Source organism: Belonocnema kinseyi, chromosome 3 (assembly GCF_010883055.1).
Source record: "Belonocnema kinseyi isolate 2016_QV_RU_SX_M_011 chromosome 3, B_treatae_v1, whole genome shotgun sequence".
Classification (NCBI taxonomy): domain Eukaryota; kingdom Metazoa; phylum Arthropoda; class Insecta; order Hymenoptera; family Cynipidae; genus Belonocnema; species Belonocnema kinseyi.
In genome coordinates, this window is record NC_046659.1 from 61,524,475 (window position 1) to 61,540,612 (window position 16,138).

Genomic DNA, 16,138 nt, shown 5'->3' on the forward strand with positions numbered 1-16,138 from the left:
GTCCATGTCTCGCTACCGTATAGTACAGTCGGTACAAATATAGAATTATGTATTGGCATTTTAGCTTTATTTGATATATTTTTACTTCTGATAAGGGGACCTACTCTACCAATAACCTTCTTACCTTCATTTATTCGTCTATCTAATTCACTATCACATAAATATCAATACTTCCGATGTTTAAAAATATCATATTAAGATAATATATACCTCCATAAAATACTTTGTAAAAATATGAATTACCTTTCCACAGTGACTGCCGATGACTAAATATTTTTAACTAAAATATGTAACCAAAAATGACAGTAATTTTCAGACAAATCACACATAACCATCATCACTGATGGGGCTTTTGCCTGCATTAATGCGAATGTGGCGCCACATTACGGATTTAGAAGGTACTTCTTAATCAAAAGCTATGACGCATGAAATGCATGATGGCTTAGGGGGGATGGTCCTTGCTTGAGGCCATGCCTCCACCTAGGAAAGTTCCCGCGCAAAAATGTAAGCTCCTGGGCGGTGCGTCGGCCACCTTAGAGGTTATGCTTTCTGAAAACAGAGCTCTTCTGTAGCCTCCAGGTAATGAAAACAAGTAACAGATGGCTTCTTGATAACAATCTAGAATCCAAACTGCCGTGGGGAGTCCACATTCAATGGGAGAGAGCGCTGGCACTCGGAAATCTCGGAAACCTCTCTTCGCAATCAAAACACATCTACCATAAACTGCGCTATAGTTTATTCAATAATGTTTCATTATTAATCAATTTAAATGGGAAAATTAAGCTCTTAAGAAATAAAATTAATGAAAAACTGTTTTCTACCGGAAGGCATGCACACTCGAGAACATGTAAGTATTAATCTATGTAACTATAATTGGAAATAAGTAGATAGCTTTCTTCTGTAATTCTACAATTAATTCCAAAAAATTCATGTTTTGAAAATTACAACTTGACGATTATTTTAAAAGATTTCCTCCAAACACATACATACAGTATTATCCATATAATCCATATTGCCAACTTTTTGATTTTCACCCAATATAAATTTAAATAAGTATAATTACTTACTTGCATACATCATTCGTGTGAAAATCATCGACAGGAGTTTCAGCGTTCACAGCCAGATGTAAAAGAGTCTGCCCATCTCTGAGAGCCGCTTGGAGTGCGCATAATTTATGCACCAAATAATGGGCTTTACCGAGATCTGCCTTGTCTCCTTTCTCATTCAGTGTTATCAGTTTAGTTAGAATCGTCAAGATGTAAAGAGTCGTTGTGATGTTCGATTCCATCTCATCCTAAAAAACCAACCGCAATTGCGATTTTAAAACAAATATTTTCCAAACCTGTTCATGAATTTAGTGCTCTCCTAGAACCTTTCCACCTGTTCTGAAACCTGATGTCTCGATTCTAGGAAAGCGGAGCACTGGAAACTCACTTTACTTACGATAAACTGATCAACATCATCCTTAGGCTCTGGATGATGGATCTTAGTTTTATTTCTCTCAATTTCTATAACACTCGCTTCAAGAACACTTAAGACTTGTGTAAATTGGAGATGGACACCCACGTGAATCATCTGGGAGAATACCTGAATGTTGATCAAAATTAGATTTCCAACTACATTGTCTTTAATACATATTTGGATTGTCAAAGAGGGGTTGACCAATCGAATTTTTAATGTACAGTGGGACCTCGTTCGTGTCTTCGAGTTGAGACCGGGAACCTCGTATGTGTCACAAGCGATCCTTTCGGTCGTTTCAGGGGCGTGCTTAGGTAGCATGATTTATAACATATCACTGATATGTACTAGACATGACTAGACACCATTAGGAACAGCACTGGATTGTGGTGCGCGCGCAACTTTTTGACGTAATTTCCGCGTCACGGGCGAGGTTTTGAGGAGTCACATGACCACGACACGAAGCCGAAAGCGACACGAACGAGGTCCCACTGTATATCATATTTCAAGATTTTCAAGATTGCATAACTTTCAAAGATTTCACAAAGATTTCTATGATTCCACCAAAACTTGTACGTCAGATTTTCAGAGTGATCAATCCATCGATTGTCGATTACAAAAAGAAATAAAAATTAACTTGAAATTATTATATATATTTTTTTAATTTACCTGAGCAAATCTAAGCAGATCTTTGACAACGGAAATATTATTCAACTGTCTTAATTTTAAGGCTCGAAGCCACAGATCGATGCATCTGTCGAATCGAGCGGCATCTGCAAAAACTGCTCCTCTGTAGATAATTGGATGTGGCACTTCCGGATTGTGGATTCCTAAAATTCCCGGAGAATTGGCATTACATATAAAAATTAAGGGCTCGCTCGCAGTTTTAGCAATCTCACAGTCTGAATATTTTACAGAGCTCTAAAGAAATCAAACTCGAAGCCAATATTAGAAACGTTACCTAATATTCTTTCCCTAATAACTAGCGATTCCATGTGAAGGGCGTTCTGGTCATTTTTAATACTCGCTAATTGTGCCAAATTTTCACATTCTCGCCAGTTTTCATAAGCTGGCACTGGTTCAGACCTTTTCTTATATATTATATTTTCAGGATCACTGTACCTGAAACGAAAAAAGTGGTAATCCTCATTTACGAACTGCTACTCAATTTACGAACGACTTGCAGTGAAGTGACATTTTTTTGCTTTTAACTTATTTTTTGATAAATAAAATGTGTGGATATTAATAGAATAGGCATACTTGAGACAAAATAATGTTGTTTAGCCATATAAAGAAATGTATTTTCGATAATAAAATGTGTGAATATCAATGCCTACAATATGCTTTATTGCCTTTTTTACTTGTCAAAACTAAAGAACTTAATTTTAAATAAATAAATCGGAACATTGTTTCTTAAAACTGTATTATTAGCCTTCAATTTGCTGTTTTTTAAGTTACGTTATCTTAATTTTTCTTAAAGTTACAGTTTTTGAGTAAATCACTGCATTCCTACTGAGTTACTTCATTTGTTTAACGAAAAATATATGCAAAATTTATGTTTCTACCATTTTATGATTGATATATCAAGTTGAAGGTTTCCACATTGGTATGATTTTTTTTTAATTTTTTTACTATATCAAGAGGGTGAAAAAACGGCCACACGTCAAATACCCACCTTTACAGACGAAAGGTGAGGAAAAAACGTTTACAAATGAAGGGTTAAATATAACTGATTAATAAACCATTTCTGATTTCAAGATAAGATTACTTGAAATTTCGTATTTATTTATTACCTAAGTTGCATTCCTTTCTTTAAATATGAATAGGCCCAACTAAGACAATAATTATCCTTATCGTTGGCATATGAGGCTCCGAGTAATTCGTAAGCTTCTATAGTTTCTTCTTTTTTGACCTCTTCCCTCGACACTAGACATTCCACTACGTGTCTTCTCGTTCGCTCGGCAGCTGCGATCAATGGCGTCATTCCACTAACGTTCTTTGTCATTTTTGTACCGTGTTTCAATAATTCGGATACTATTTTACAGTGACCACACTCAGATGCAAAGTGCAACGCGGTTGCACCACAGTGAGCGCTTTCATTTGGATTTGCACCGTTCTCCAAAAGAAAACTGACCTGAATTTACAAAATTTTTATTTTTAAGTACTTCGTGAATATCTCATTAAAATAAAATATTATAAGTATAGTTCTTGAGACAGGCCATTCATACCAGAGAAAAAAAATCTGACCATTTTCCAGTTTTCAAAACCTTCCCAGTCATCCACATTAAAAAATTCAAACCTTCAAAAAATCAATATTTAATAACTTTTGTAAACTTTAATTACTTTATGAAAATTATTTAACAATTTTCTTCGAGCCCTTTAAACTTAAACAATTTATCAAAGTCAAAGCGTTCTAAATTGCACGATTTTGAACTGGAAGTGTTTACAATCGTACAATATTACATTAAAAGCCTTTAATATTATGATATTTAAATTCAAGCGATTCAATTTTTGTTTAATTTTATATTAAATTTTTCAACATTAAAGTCCGGCTACTGGAAAAGCTAGTCAAAGCTATGCCGATTATTTTTTTCAGAAGTTTGGAATTAAATACAAAATTTTGCCAGGATATCAATTAATAAATCGGGTTTTAAATTTGTATGTAGATCAATATAAATAAAATGTTTTTAGGTAATAATATACTATAAATTTAAATGTTTATTTGACACAAACCGAGTAAAAATCATTTTTCCCACTCAGCAGTTAACAGCACAAACACATGTCGAAAACTTTGAGAAAGTTGAGAAAGTAAAATTATCCTGCAATACACAGGCAAAACAATTATTATTTGAAATGTCGCGCACATCCCGATTCCAGCAGGAGCTTTTTGTCAACTTTAGAAAATGCCACACCGCTCTCGTCATATTTTACCTCGATATATTTTGATAAATTACGCTCTAATACCCTGGAAGCAAGTACAAATGAGCAGTAATTCAAATTTGACATGATATTTTCTGTCTCCAAAACAGTTTTCCTAACAATATACAACGAGTTTTGAAGCCAAAATTTACCATTTTTGGACTAGAAAGGGCCCATAAAAAACGCATTATGAACCTATCCAATAACCGAACTACTCGGCAAAATATTAACAGAAATGAAAATAACAGGCGTATCAGTGAAATTTTATGATAAAAAATCTGTCCGCTTCGCAGGCACATCCTCATGGCGCGCTGCGCGCACGCAAGTTTGAGCGCGCCTAAGACGCTAGCCTGATGAATCTGGCGCTTCGCGTTCGGACATTTTTCCTTTGAATTTGGAATGCTTGAATAAAGATTTACCAAAAAGATATCTTTTAGATCGCAGTATTTGTATGCGTCTTCATATTCTGAATTTTCTACTTAATTAAGTATAGTTAAAGATTAAGTTTCTCAAAGCCTTTCAGGTACACATTCTCACCATGACATGATTCGGCAGACATTTGTAAACAGGTTTTGTTTAATTTTTTTTTCGTAACTTTGTTCGTGTTTCCACACATTTTTTATTATTATTTATTTTGTTATTTTCAATGTTATTTTTCACATATAAAATAAAAACTACGCCTCCAATCAAGACGTGATTATTAACGAATTTATAGTTGTTTTTTGGGAACACAATTTTTATTGATTCATATTTTTGCGTATTCTGCATAGTTTGACCACAAAATGGAATTTTTGATTTTTCATTACTTTTTGTGCTATCGAAATTTAAATTTTCGATTTTCTAAGAAAATCCAAAAATTTGTTATAATAATCTTGTAGGGCTTTCAAAAAGTAATGTTTTTCTTCTCTTGGCTTTTTTCATATCGTGCGTTGTTTGGCTTAAATTTTTGATTTTTGGACGGACGGAAGGTCGGGTAGACAGACATACGCCATCGTAAAAACTTGACTTTCGGATTCAGGGGGTTTTGAAACGTGGAGATCCGTTAAAAAAGTGCGGTGTCAAATTTCCGAAAATTCTAATACTTTCTCAATCATAAATGATGATAATGTAAAAAGTGGAAGCAGCGACTAACTTTATTTTCAATTGAAAAATTGTAAACTGAATACCATGTAAATATTTTTAAATATAAGAACTTTCGTTGCTATAATATTATCAATGCCAATGCTTCAACAGCTAAATTATCAATTATAAAATATTAAGCGTAAAATAAAACTTTAATAGACTTTTCAAAATAGTTAAATATAGTTATAGCAACTGCCTTCGCCAAACATTCATTAAAAAATTTAAAGTTAATCAATTTTTCAGATCAAAACTTTCAATTATTACCATTTTTCTCTTAACTTTTTGGTTAATTTCAGATCAAATGAATTGAATCGATAAATGTCATTTGCTTTCCACTTTAAGTGGTATCATTTCGAAAATTTACACCTAAAATTATCCAACTTTAAAATATTGAACGCGATAGTGGTAAGCTAATCAATGTTAAATCCTTAAAACCAATGTTCAAAGGTCTTAGTCGTAATTAAACTAAACTAATATAAAATTGCAGTAACATAATTTTGAATAATTCAAACTGAATTATTTAATGAAGAGCACTTTCAATAGGTTAATTCTAAAATTATTCTCTTTTTTAAATAACTTCAATTTAAAATAGAAATCAGTATATTTTTTAATATTTCATCATTTTTTCATATTTTACATTATTCAAATTTTGGTACATTAAATTAAAATCATCAATTGTTTAATATTCTATTTAAAATTGTACAATTGAAACACATTTTTGCTGTATAAGTGAAATACTTACAACATCGAGATGTCCTTTGTAAGCAGCAATCATCAAGCAAGTATTGTTATATTTATTGGCAGTGTGAATGTTAGCTCGGTGATCTGTTAAATATTTTACGATATCTAATCTTCCATCAAAACAAGCAGCCCTCAGAGGCGTGGAATTGGTTTTCGTTGGATGATTAACATTTGCTCCTGCCTTCACAAGCGTCTTAACGACATTTAAATGACCAGCACCTAGAAATATTGTTTAACCAGGGTAATTTCAGAATTTAAATTAAATAGAATAGATGAAATTGTTTAAAATATGTTTTCTTTTTTGCTTAATTTACCTGCAGCGCACCAGAGAGCACTTGCACCTTCAATTACGTAGCCATCAAATTTGACAGTTCCCTCTTCTTCTAGTTCCGGTTTGAATTTATCTAGTAACATTTTTACCACTCGGTCGTGGCCAAAACGAGAAGCGACTATTAAGGGAGTACATCTTTGCCCATCTTCTTGTAAAACTTTCTGTAATGGAAGTATTAAAGATGTTTAGATTAATATTTTTTTAAACTATGAAAGATTCAATTCATCTTTAAAAGTATTTACTTTTGAATAAATAAATATTGATTATAAAAACAGAAAATTTAAATTTCCCCATAAATAAAATAAAAACTTTAATTTACAAGAATGTAAGCTTAATTACTTTACTCGGATTTTTGGTGCACATTAGATTGCAATATTACATGGGATTTCAAAGGATTACAACGGATTGCAAAAGTTTACAAGGATTACAGAAAATTCATTATAGAAAATTATTATATGTATAAGATTGAAGGATAATCAGCATTTGAATAAATAATAAAAAAACATTAAATGAATTAATGTAAAAAGGAGAGAAACTAAAAAAGATGAATTTACTTAAGACTACTCATAATCTCATATGAAAGTACACAAAAAAGCGATTCTGGACAAATAAACTTTAGACAGCAAAAATATGTGAATTCTCTAAATATCTTATAAATCTCTTGAAATTTAATTAAAATCTATTAAAAAAAACTTTTTTCAGTCTCTTGAATTGCCCTGATACATTTGAAAATATTTTTTAATCTATTGAAATATTTGAAAACTGTTAGAATTTGTTTAAATTTGTGAACATCTATTGAAAGTTGTAAAATTCCTCAAAATCTTCGAAATAATGCAAGGTCCAATTAATCTTAATCTTTCATTGAATTGTTGAATCCCTTGAATATACACCAAACTCTCGTTTTCTGTCCCTCCGGTTTCGGCTTTCCTAGATCTTTGGAATCGCTAGAAATTCCTCAAAAATGAATATTTCTGATATTGCAGTTTTTCTTCAAGTTTAAATTATTATCTGTATAAGACAACCAAATGAACAAAATATAACAAATATTTTTTACTGCGGAGAAAAATTCAACAGAAAGGGTTCCCAAAGCTATTTGCAGACAATTTGAATCGAGAGTTTAGTGTAATTTGAATTAAATTTATTCATTAAAATTATCCAGAAAAAACGTTGAAATCCCTAGAAATCCTTTGAGATTAAATAAAATCCTTTACATCTTGTAAAAATTCTTAGAAATACCTAAAATCCCTTGAAATATGTGCAATCACTTAGATTTCAGAACTACCTAAAATTTAATGAAATTTGTTATACCTCTTAAAATGCTTTACAATCTATCAGAATCCCTTTAAATCCTGGGAGATTATAAGGCTCCATTTAAAAAAATATAAGTCGTTTGAAAATGCTTGAATATCATTTGAATTAAACTTATTCATTCAAGTTCTCTTTAAAAACTCTTTGCATCTCCATAAATGGTAGAAATCCTTTACAGCCCTTGGAGATTTAATAAAATACTAAAATCTTGTCGAATTCCTTGAAATACTTTAAAATCCTTGTAATCGCTAGAAATCCCTTAAGATTTCATTCCATCTATTTTCCAAAGTTTACTAGAAATCCCTTGAAATATTTAAAAATCCTACAAAATCTTTAAAATCCTTTCACATCTTGGAAAGAGTAGAAATCCTGTATAATCCCTTAATATGTTTAGAAATTTTTTTAATCTGTGGAAATATTTTTAATCTCTTGAGAACTGATTAAATGTTTTAAAATTGGTTTAAATATTTAGAAATCCCATAAAAACCTTAAAACCTGCGGAAGCCCCCCCGAAATTGTTTGAATATTCTAAGATTCCTTAAAACCTCCTGTTTTACTGGGAAATCTTTAAAAATCGGTGCATTTTTTATCCATGGAAGTTCTTGAGAATTTATACTTAATTAATCTAAATCATTGAAGTTCTTTCAACAACAACAAAATTATAATCGCTATCAATCTTTGAAATCCTTTAATCTTGTGAAATTCCTTAAAATCATATTTGGAACTCTTTAATCTGGTGAAATTTCATAAAATTCCTTCAAATCATTTGAAATATTTAAAAGCGCTAAAAATCCTTTTAAATTTAATTTACATTCTAAAGTTCGCTAGAAATAGCTTGAACTCTTTATAAATCCTGCAAATTCTTTGGAATCCCTTGATTTTTTTTTAATCACTTGAAATGCTTAGGAGTTTCATGAAATCTCCGGAAATTTTGGGAAATTGTTTGAAATGCAAAGAATATTTTTCAACTCTTGAAAACCGATGAAATCTTTTTAAAACTGTTGAAATAGTTTGAAATCCTATAAAATCCTTTAAAAATCCTTCAAATCAGTCAAAGCCTCTCGACATTAGTTGAAAATCTTTGGAGTCGAATAAATCCTCCTGGTACGTTTGGAAATCTTTCAAATCTCCTAAATTCCCTCGAAATGTTTCGAAATTGATTGAAAATCGATGAAATCCATTGTTAGTTAAAATATTTGGAAAAACCTTAATATCTTTTTAAAATCCCTCAAATCAGTGGAAGTCCCTCGAAATTTGTTAAACGCCTTTACAGTCCCTTAAAACGTTTTTAAATGTTTGGAAATATTTAAAAATGTCGCGAAATTTTTATGAAATCTGACAAAACAGCTTACAATTCATGAAAATTTCTAAAAATTTGCCGTCATCCTACCTTACACAAGCAGATAAAGCATTCTTTTGTACTTTGTCAATTTTTTGCATGGAATTTTTCAATATTTCAACATTCTTTATTTCCGTACTGATTTTCTTATGATGATCTTTCAAGAATTGCAAAAAAAAATTTAAGAAATTTAGTGTTAGAAAATCATTATAGACCTATATACTGAATTTCCTATAATATTTTTTCGTATGAGGGGATTACTAGGTATTGCAGAAGAATCCATGGAATTGCAAGGGATTGCATTAGAATGCATGGGATTGCAAAGAGACTGCATACCAAATTTAAAGTGTAATTACCTCAATAAATTATAGGAAGGAATCATAATTAGATATTATTGCTTTAAATATATAAATGCAGACACTATTTTTTGCATATCCAGAAGTTAAAATATTTAATTTAGCCATGAGTAACTAATTACCAAAAACCACTTGTCTGCAATATTCTGTTATTTTAGAGTAAATCAAGCTGATATGAAAAGTAAAAAGTAAAAAATACGAACTTAATTTCGGTGAAATCATAACCAAATGTGTTGCTTTACTTCATAACTTCATAAATATAAGAACACAAAATAATAAAATAATTCAATAACGATCCCACATTGGACATATAATTTCTGTTCATGCACAACTTTCCCCTGCAAATTCGGAACTTTTTATAAAAATCGTTCTACTGCAAAAACCAACGATCTTATCTTGATTAAAAATTTCGATAATTTCGGTAAGACAATACACTATACGCAAGCATTTTTTACCCAAAATACAGAAAAGAACTTATATAAAAATGTTTTCTATCGAAACTTCGTAACGTAACTGATCTAAGCAAACTTTACAAGAAAATAAAAACAAGAAATGAAAATATTAAATATATAATTATGAGTGCACGGTTTCCACTACATGTTCATGCATACGGTGGCTCCAACTTTCTGGAAAATATTTTGAGTCTTTCAGTACCTAGAGTTAAAGGTACTACAATTTTCAAAAGAGGTATTTAAGAATACAAGTTTAAAAATCTTTCAATCACGTAGAAATATTAATATTACATTGAAAACTTAACCGTATAGATCGAATCAGGTCTATTTCAAAATAGTTCATCGCATGTCGGGAAACTGACAACTCTGGAAAATTCCCATCAAAAGATATAATTAATTTAGGAAATAAGATAAATGCTACCGTAGAGAATAAATTATAATTAAAAAATTGAGAAATAAAAGCTACATTAATTTAGAAGGAGCTGTAGAATCATAATATGAAAAATTGAACATCATATTAATTAGATTAACGCTCTTTGTTGGTTTTGATCCTTTGTTTGAAAGCTCCTACGTAGCCATCTCTGGCTTCTTGCCAATTTCAAGAGCCAACATAGTTTAGACACACGTGCGTCGTCTTTTTTTTTAATATCGTTCACCTTATGCCGACGTGCAACAAAGAAATCAGTTCTAGATGAGCCGCATTAATAAATTAACTAATATAATTAGGCAAATAAACTTTGCAAACCAAAAATTATTACAATTGTTCGCAGATACATAAAATAGATAAAAAGGATTATAAATCTATGAAAAAGAAACCCAGAGTAAACAAATAATATTTGCTCTTTATCGTATTCAATAAATGTGAAGAGCTCATGATATTAAAAACTGGACTTTGAAACCAGAGTAATATTTGAATCGTTATATTGACAAAGATTAGTTCCTTTTCTTTTGAAATTATGTTATAGAAACTAAAAGATTTCTGAAAATACAGTCACGTGCATCGAAGTTCAATTCTCTTTGTATTTGGCAATGATTCCAAATGTAAAAATAACTCACTAATTTTTTTATATTCATTTTTCCAATAAAAAAGTTTAATTATAGTTTTGTGCAACGAATTTTTGTTAGGAAAATATTGTTTAACTAATATTCTATTTTTTGTATTTATTACTGAATAAATTGAAAATAAAAACTTCAATATTAGTTGTTTGTAAAGACTAAGGTATAAAAGTATGACAAATTTGTAAAAAAGATTGAATACTCTATCTTTAAGAAGTTTGGCATTTAGCAAAACAAAATTGGAAGCCTTCGCAATTTTCTAATTGCAAAAAGCGTTGGACACTGAAATATGAATCTCAAATGACTTCCAAAATCATTGAGGCCATGATCCAACCGGCTTTCCAACTCACTTGTTTCGAAAATGGAAAAACCTCAAGATGCTTTAGAGAGAAACATTTTAGAAGTGACAAGGAGATAAAAAAAATATAAATTAGGCTCGACAAGCTGGTAAAATAATATTTGACATAAATTTAAGAGAAGTATGAATTTTACAGAGTAGTTTATCAAAACACAAAAATGAGATTGAAGGGTCGGTTTACCTGATTGATGAGACAATTGATTTGCTCTGGCGTTTTTTCGTTGAGGAGGGCGAAAAGTGTAATTGCCATTCCATCCCTAGCTGCATAATAAACACGATTCATAAGAGACAAACTGAGATCAGTTTTCTCAGCCATCTCAAGAGTAGAATCCGTTTGGAGTGTCATGGTCATGGTTATCGTTCACTTCGTTCACAACTTGACACTACTTTCCCGAACGAATCATTCCTGTAGACTGCGATGTGATAACCTCAAAAACTACTCTCGCCGCTCCATTTGCGAGATTAGCGATATAAATATACTCGAGGTATAGCTATTTATATCTATTTCGGCAGAATTTGCATGCAAAATTGTATTGAACTCGCCGTAACGAAAATAGACAATGACTTGTCAAGCGCCTTGTACTAAATTCCTGCCAAAAACTGATTTTCTTGTCAGTTTGTATTGTACTAGACTCTTTTTTTATAATCGAAATCGAAGAATTGTATTTACAAGGAGTGATAATTCTCTACTGATTATTTGGAATCTAGTTCACGAGAGATGAATGACATCAATCACATCGAAGCAACCCAGTCAAACGAACTGCCCCACTTTCCAGAACAAAACACGCGTTTTGGTTAAGTGCACTGCCACTTGAGATGTATTAAATATACAAAAACTCAAGAATCAAGCTTTGATTCCATGAAGTTTTCATGAATATGTTACGATGACATGAAAAGGAACACGAGCGTTTGTGAATATTTTTGACGTGTGTGAAAAAGGAAGTAAGTCTAAGGTTGCAACGATGAAAGCGCATGCGCAGGATTCTCCTTTCCGACCAACAAAATCATCTTTTAAGATGGCTGGTGTCTGGAAGACTGACAGAAATATCAGTTGAGGGGGGTAATATTATTTGGCTATAATTTTATATCTTTATGAATGACTAAACTACAGTTTCAACATTAAAATTTACATTTTATATTCTCGAATCGATATTCTTTTGTTTTTAATAAAGATCAAATGTAAATTTTCCGAGAAAATAAAATTCAGTTAGTGTTTCCTAATCTGACAATTATCCTTTTTGCCTATCAAGTTCTTCGTCCTTTCCAATAAAACAATATAATACTAATTGGAATTCAAATTTGAACTCAATTTTAAAAGTTTAATATTTAAATTCTTGAACCGACTGATATTTCTCCCTCGCAGAATTTCATGATGGTAAGCCTGATTTGAGTTTTCGTTGGTTCATATAGGTTCATAGTTTATATATCTAGTGCTATTTAATTTTCAAAATATTAACGTTATCTATTAATAATGACATTCGGTGCCTTATTTAACAATATTAAGCTTTTTCCTTACAAATGGTACGAACTTCGGATGAAAACGTGCAAAAAATTGAAATAATTTCGAATTTTCATCTGGTGATTGACAAACCTGTCAGTGTTGAAATTTGAAATTGTAACCATTGGGTTGAGGTACGTGATATCAGACGGAAAATGAACCGTTTTTGTTTGCTATTATCAAGGCTGTGTTCCAAATTCTACTAAATTTTAGTGTTGGAATCATTAAGGATAAAAAATTTAGAAATAGTTTGAAAAATTGAAATTATACAAAGTTATATAAAGAGGTTATACGGCTCTCTTCCCCATGGCGCTTTCTGTGAAAGTTGGCAATTACTTCGTTTTTTTCACCAAAAAATTTACGAATTTCGGAATTCTGGGGGCAAATTCTAAACTGCTGTGAATTGCTAAAATATTTTGTAACTTTTGACGTATTCCTAAGTCAAAACTTTACGTGAAAATCACTTTGGGCGGGAAAGTGGATTATATGCGCTTGGACTAGAAATAATCTTCCCTTCATGGATGTTTTGGACGGTCTGTGAATGCCCAACTGTGGGTTTATCATGAGAATTTTGTCAGTTCAATTTTTAAAAGTTTTCTGCTAAAGGTTAGAGAAAAGTCGAAAATATACAATTTTATGTGTGTATTTAAATCAAAACCTTTAACTTGATATTCATTAAAATTTTTATAGGTAAGTTTATTTTAGGTTCGATTTTTTTTTACAATTTCATTTTAAGATATTATCTTTTCAAATACTTTTTCGCAAACAGAATTGCAACTATCTTTTTATTAATTCTCTATATTAAAATTGATATACCTCTACATATTTCTTGTGTTTTTTTGTTATAATTCAATAATAATTACGTTTGTGTTTTCTGCTTGCAGATAGGTTTTCATTAAAATTCCTTTAAAGTTTGTTTAAAACAATTTATATGCTATTTTTATCAAATCTTTCATAGACCATTTTTCATTTAGCTTGTGTCTGTGCACAAAGTGCTTAATATCATTTTTGAGGATTATCAAGACCTCGGAAATTCTCGTACAGTATGAGATTCCGATAGAGCACAGGTACCTAAATTATTGTTGTATTTGACTAATTTACATGTCATCTTAAGCCATTTAAAACATTTTTTAATTTATAAAAATTATATTTTTAGGTAAGAGAAAAGTTCCAATTTTTCTATGTTAGCCTATAATGATCTGAAAATTATTTTTTTCCTTTAGAAAGTGTTTCTTATAATTCACTTCATTCCTACACCTATTTCTGGAAAATTCACTTTCTTAAAAAACTCAAAAAAAAAGCAAGACCAACTTTTAAATCGTTGAAATTCGGATTCTACGTTAAAATTTCCATTAGAAACTCACGGAGTAATCACAATACTTTTTTTTGCAGCGTTCGAAATTTTTAAAATGTCATTAAATTCTGCTGAATGTGACTTCAAGCAGTTCCATGATAGCTCAAGTAATATGTTGCGCGCGAAGTTTAAAAATAAAATTCAAGGTTGGCAAATAAATTGAAATGAATATATGTAATAATTTATAACTAATTTTACACAAATTTAATACCTTCTTCGATAAGAATAATATAAAAAATGAGAATTTAAACAAATCCTTTACCTTTAGACCTAACATCTCGTCTTCTAACCTCAAGGACACTGCTAATAAAAGAAGATGCACTTGAAGCCGCCTTCGGCCCATGTAAATGACAGGCATTTTATTATTTTAAGTTTTTAACGCTGAAAGAAAAAGTATCGCGATTACTCCGTGAGTTTCTAATGAAAATTTTAACGTAGAATCCAAATTTCAACTATTCAAAACATGATTTTGCTGTTTTTTAAAAAGTTTTTTAAGAAGAAACCGAAGGGGGCTCAGTGGTGTCTTTAAGGGTACTTTGTAGAGGCTCCTTTCGGTTCGTTTAGTTCGCCAGGGCAGCTTTCTACGTCTTTTTCTTGTAAAAGTCTTTTCTTAGATTTACTTAGTTCCTATACTTTCAAGACATTAGGTATTTTCTTTAAACTACCAGATAACTTTGTTGAGTGCAGAGGGGGAAACAATAACATACGGATTTTGGCCCTTATAATGGCCCTATTTTATTATTATCTTCGTAAAAACTTTTTTTTCTGCATAAATATATTTGGAAATTAGTTTTCATTCGTTAAGAACTATGCAATAAAAATACTAAAATGGTAATAATTATTATTTATTTTGAATATATTACAAAAATAAAGTTTTTCCCTATACATTAATGCATGGGACGGACCGCAGGACCAAAAGGATCCTAAGTACCCTCAAAGAATCCACTGAGCCCCCCTTGGGTTCCTTCTTAGAAAACTAAAAAAAAACAGTAACCCGTGTGGAAAAAGCCCGGCTCAGACCCTTTATGATCAGGGCCCCCGCAGAGGTGCCAGCTCATTTGCCCTCACGGATCAACGTTAAAAATTTCAAAGTCCATCTTTTATGAAAATATTTAAATGTTAATTAAAAATTACATTTCCTGTCATAGTAAAAATGTTGAAATTAGCCTACAACGTGAAAAAAGAAAATATTAGGCGAAGAAAAATTGTAATCGATTTAAATTATTTATTTAATAATTATTTTATTGATATTTCTATTAACAAGTCGTGTATTTTACATTTACAAAACGTCGTATAATAATACATAATTAGAAAAAGAAAGCTTAAAATTTGGCACTTTAACTTTTCTGAATTGTAGCTTATAAGGATGGCTTTTTCATCGAGTTTCAACTTGTCGGTTTAGCGCAGTGGTTAGCACTCCCGACTGCTAAGCGATAGATTTAGGGATAGATTATGTAGGTTCTATACCTCATAGCGTTAGAAATTTGATTTGTAATATAATGTTTGAAAATGTAATATAGAGTACTGCCGCCCATGGCAAATTTTCTATTGGAATAGTACTGTGCTAGTAGCGATATCCAGTGCTGGCCCAACACTCACTCCCGAGTACAAAATAGTGTTATGATCCCAGAGATATGCCAGTATAGGTGCCAGCACCATAAAAAAAAAACAAAAAAAACAAGAGGGGTTTCATGGTGGCAACCATGAGGGATTCATGAGGGAAGCCCATGCTGGGCCCCTATGGATTAGCATATTGTTTCCATAAGGAACCACATCTGGATTGCCCCAATGAACTCCACATAGCATGAGAGCAATCCATGTGGACCTTGACGGGGGCCCCCTCCAT

At 31.3% G+C, this 16,138-nt stretch overlaps 1 protein-coding gene across 2 annotated transcripts in view; it reads right to left on the reverse strand.

The window, feature by feature from the left end:
• LOC117169273 (protein fem-1 homolog B) overlaps positions 1-12,353 on the reverse strand; it is a 30,726-nt gene extending 18,373 nt beyond the window's left edge. Inside the window, exons 1-8 of one of the 2 annotated variants that reach the window (XM_033355563.1) lie at positions 11,622-12,353; positions 6,555-6,732; positions 6,242-6,459; positions 3,252-3,592; positions 2,420-2,580; positions 2,128-2,288; positions 1,435-1,587; positions 1,068-1,294 (exon numbers count right to left, since the gene is read on the reverse strand). In XM_033355563.1, the coding sequence (XP_033211454.1) occupies positions 1,068-1,294; positions 1,435-1,587; positions 2,128-2,288; positions 2,420-2,580; positions 3,252-3,592; positions 6,242-6,459; positions 6,555-6,732; positions 11,622-11,792 (1,610 nt within the window). In that variant the 5' untranslated portion in view covers positions 11,793-12,353. The remainder of the gene's footprint in view (positions 1-1,067; positions 1,295-1,434; positions 1,588-2,127; positions 2,289-2,419; positions 2,581-3,251; positions 3,593-6,241; positions 6,460-6,554; positions 6,733-11,621) is intronic. The other variant, XM_033355564.1, reaches the window with a different exon arrangement.
• Between the last annotated feature and the right edge of the window lie 3,785 nt (positions 12,354-16,138).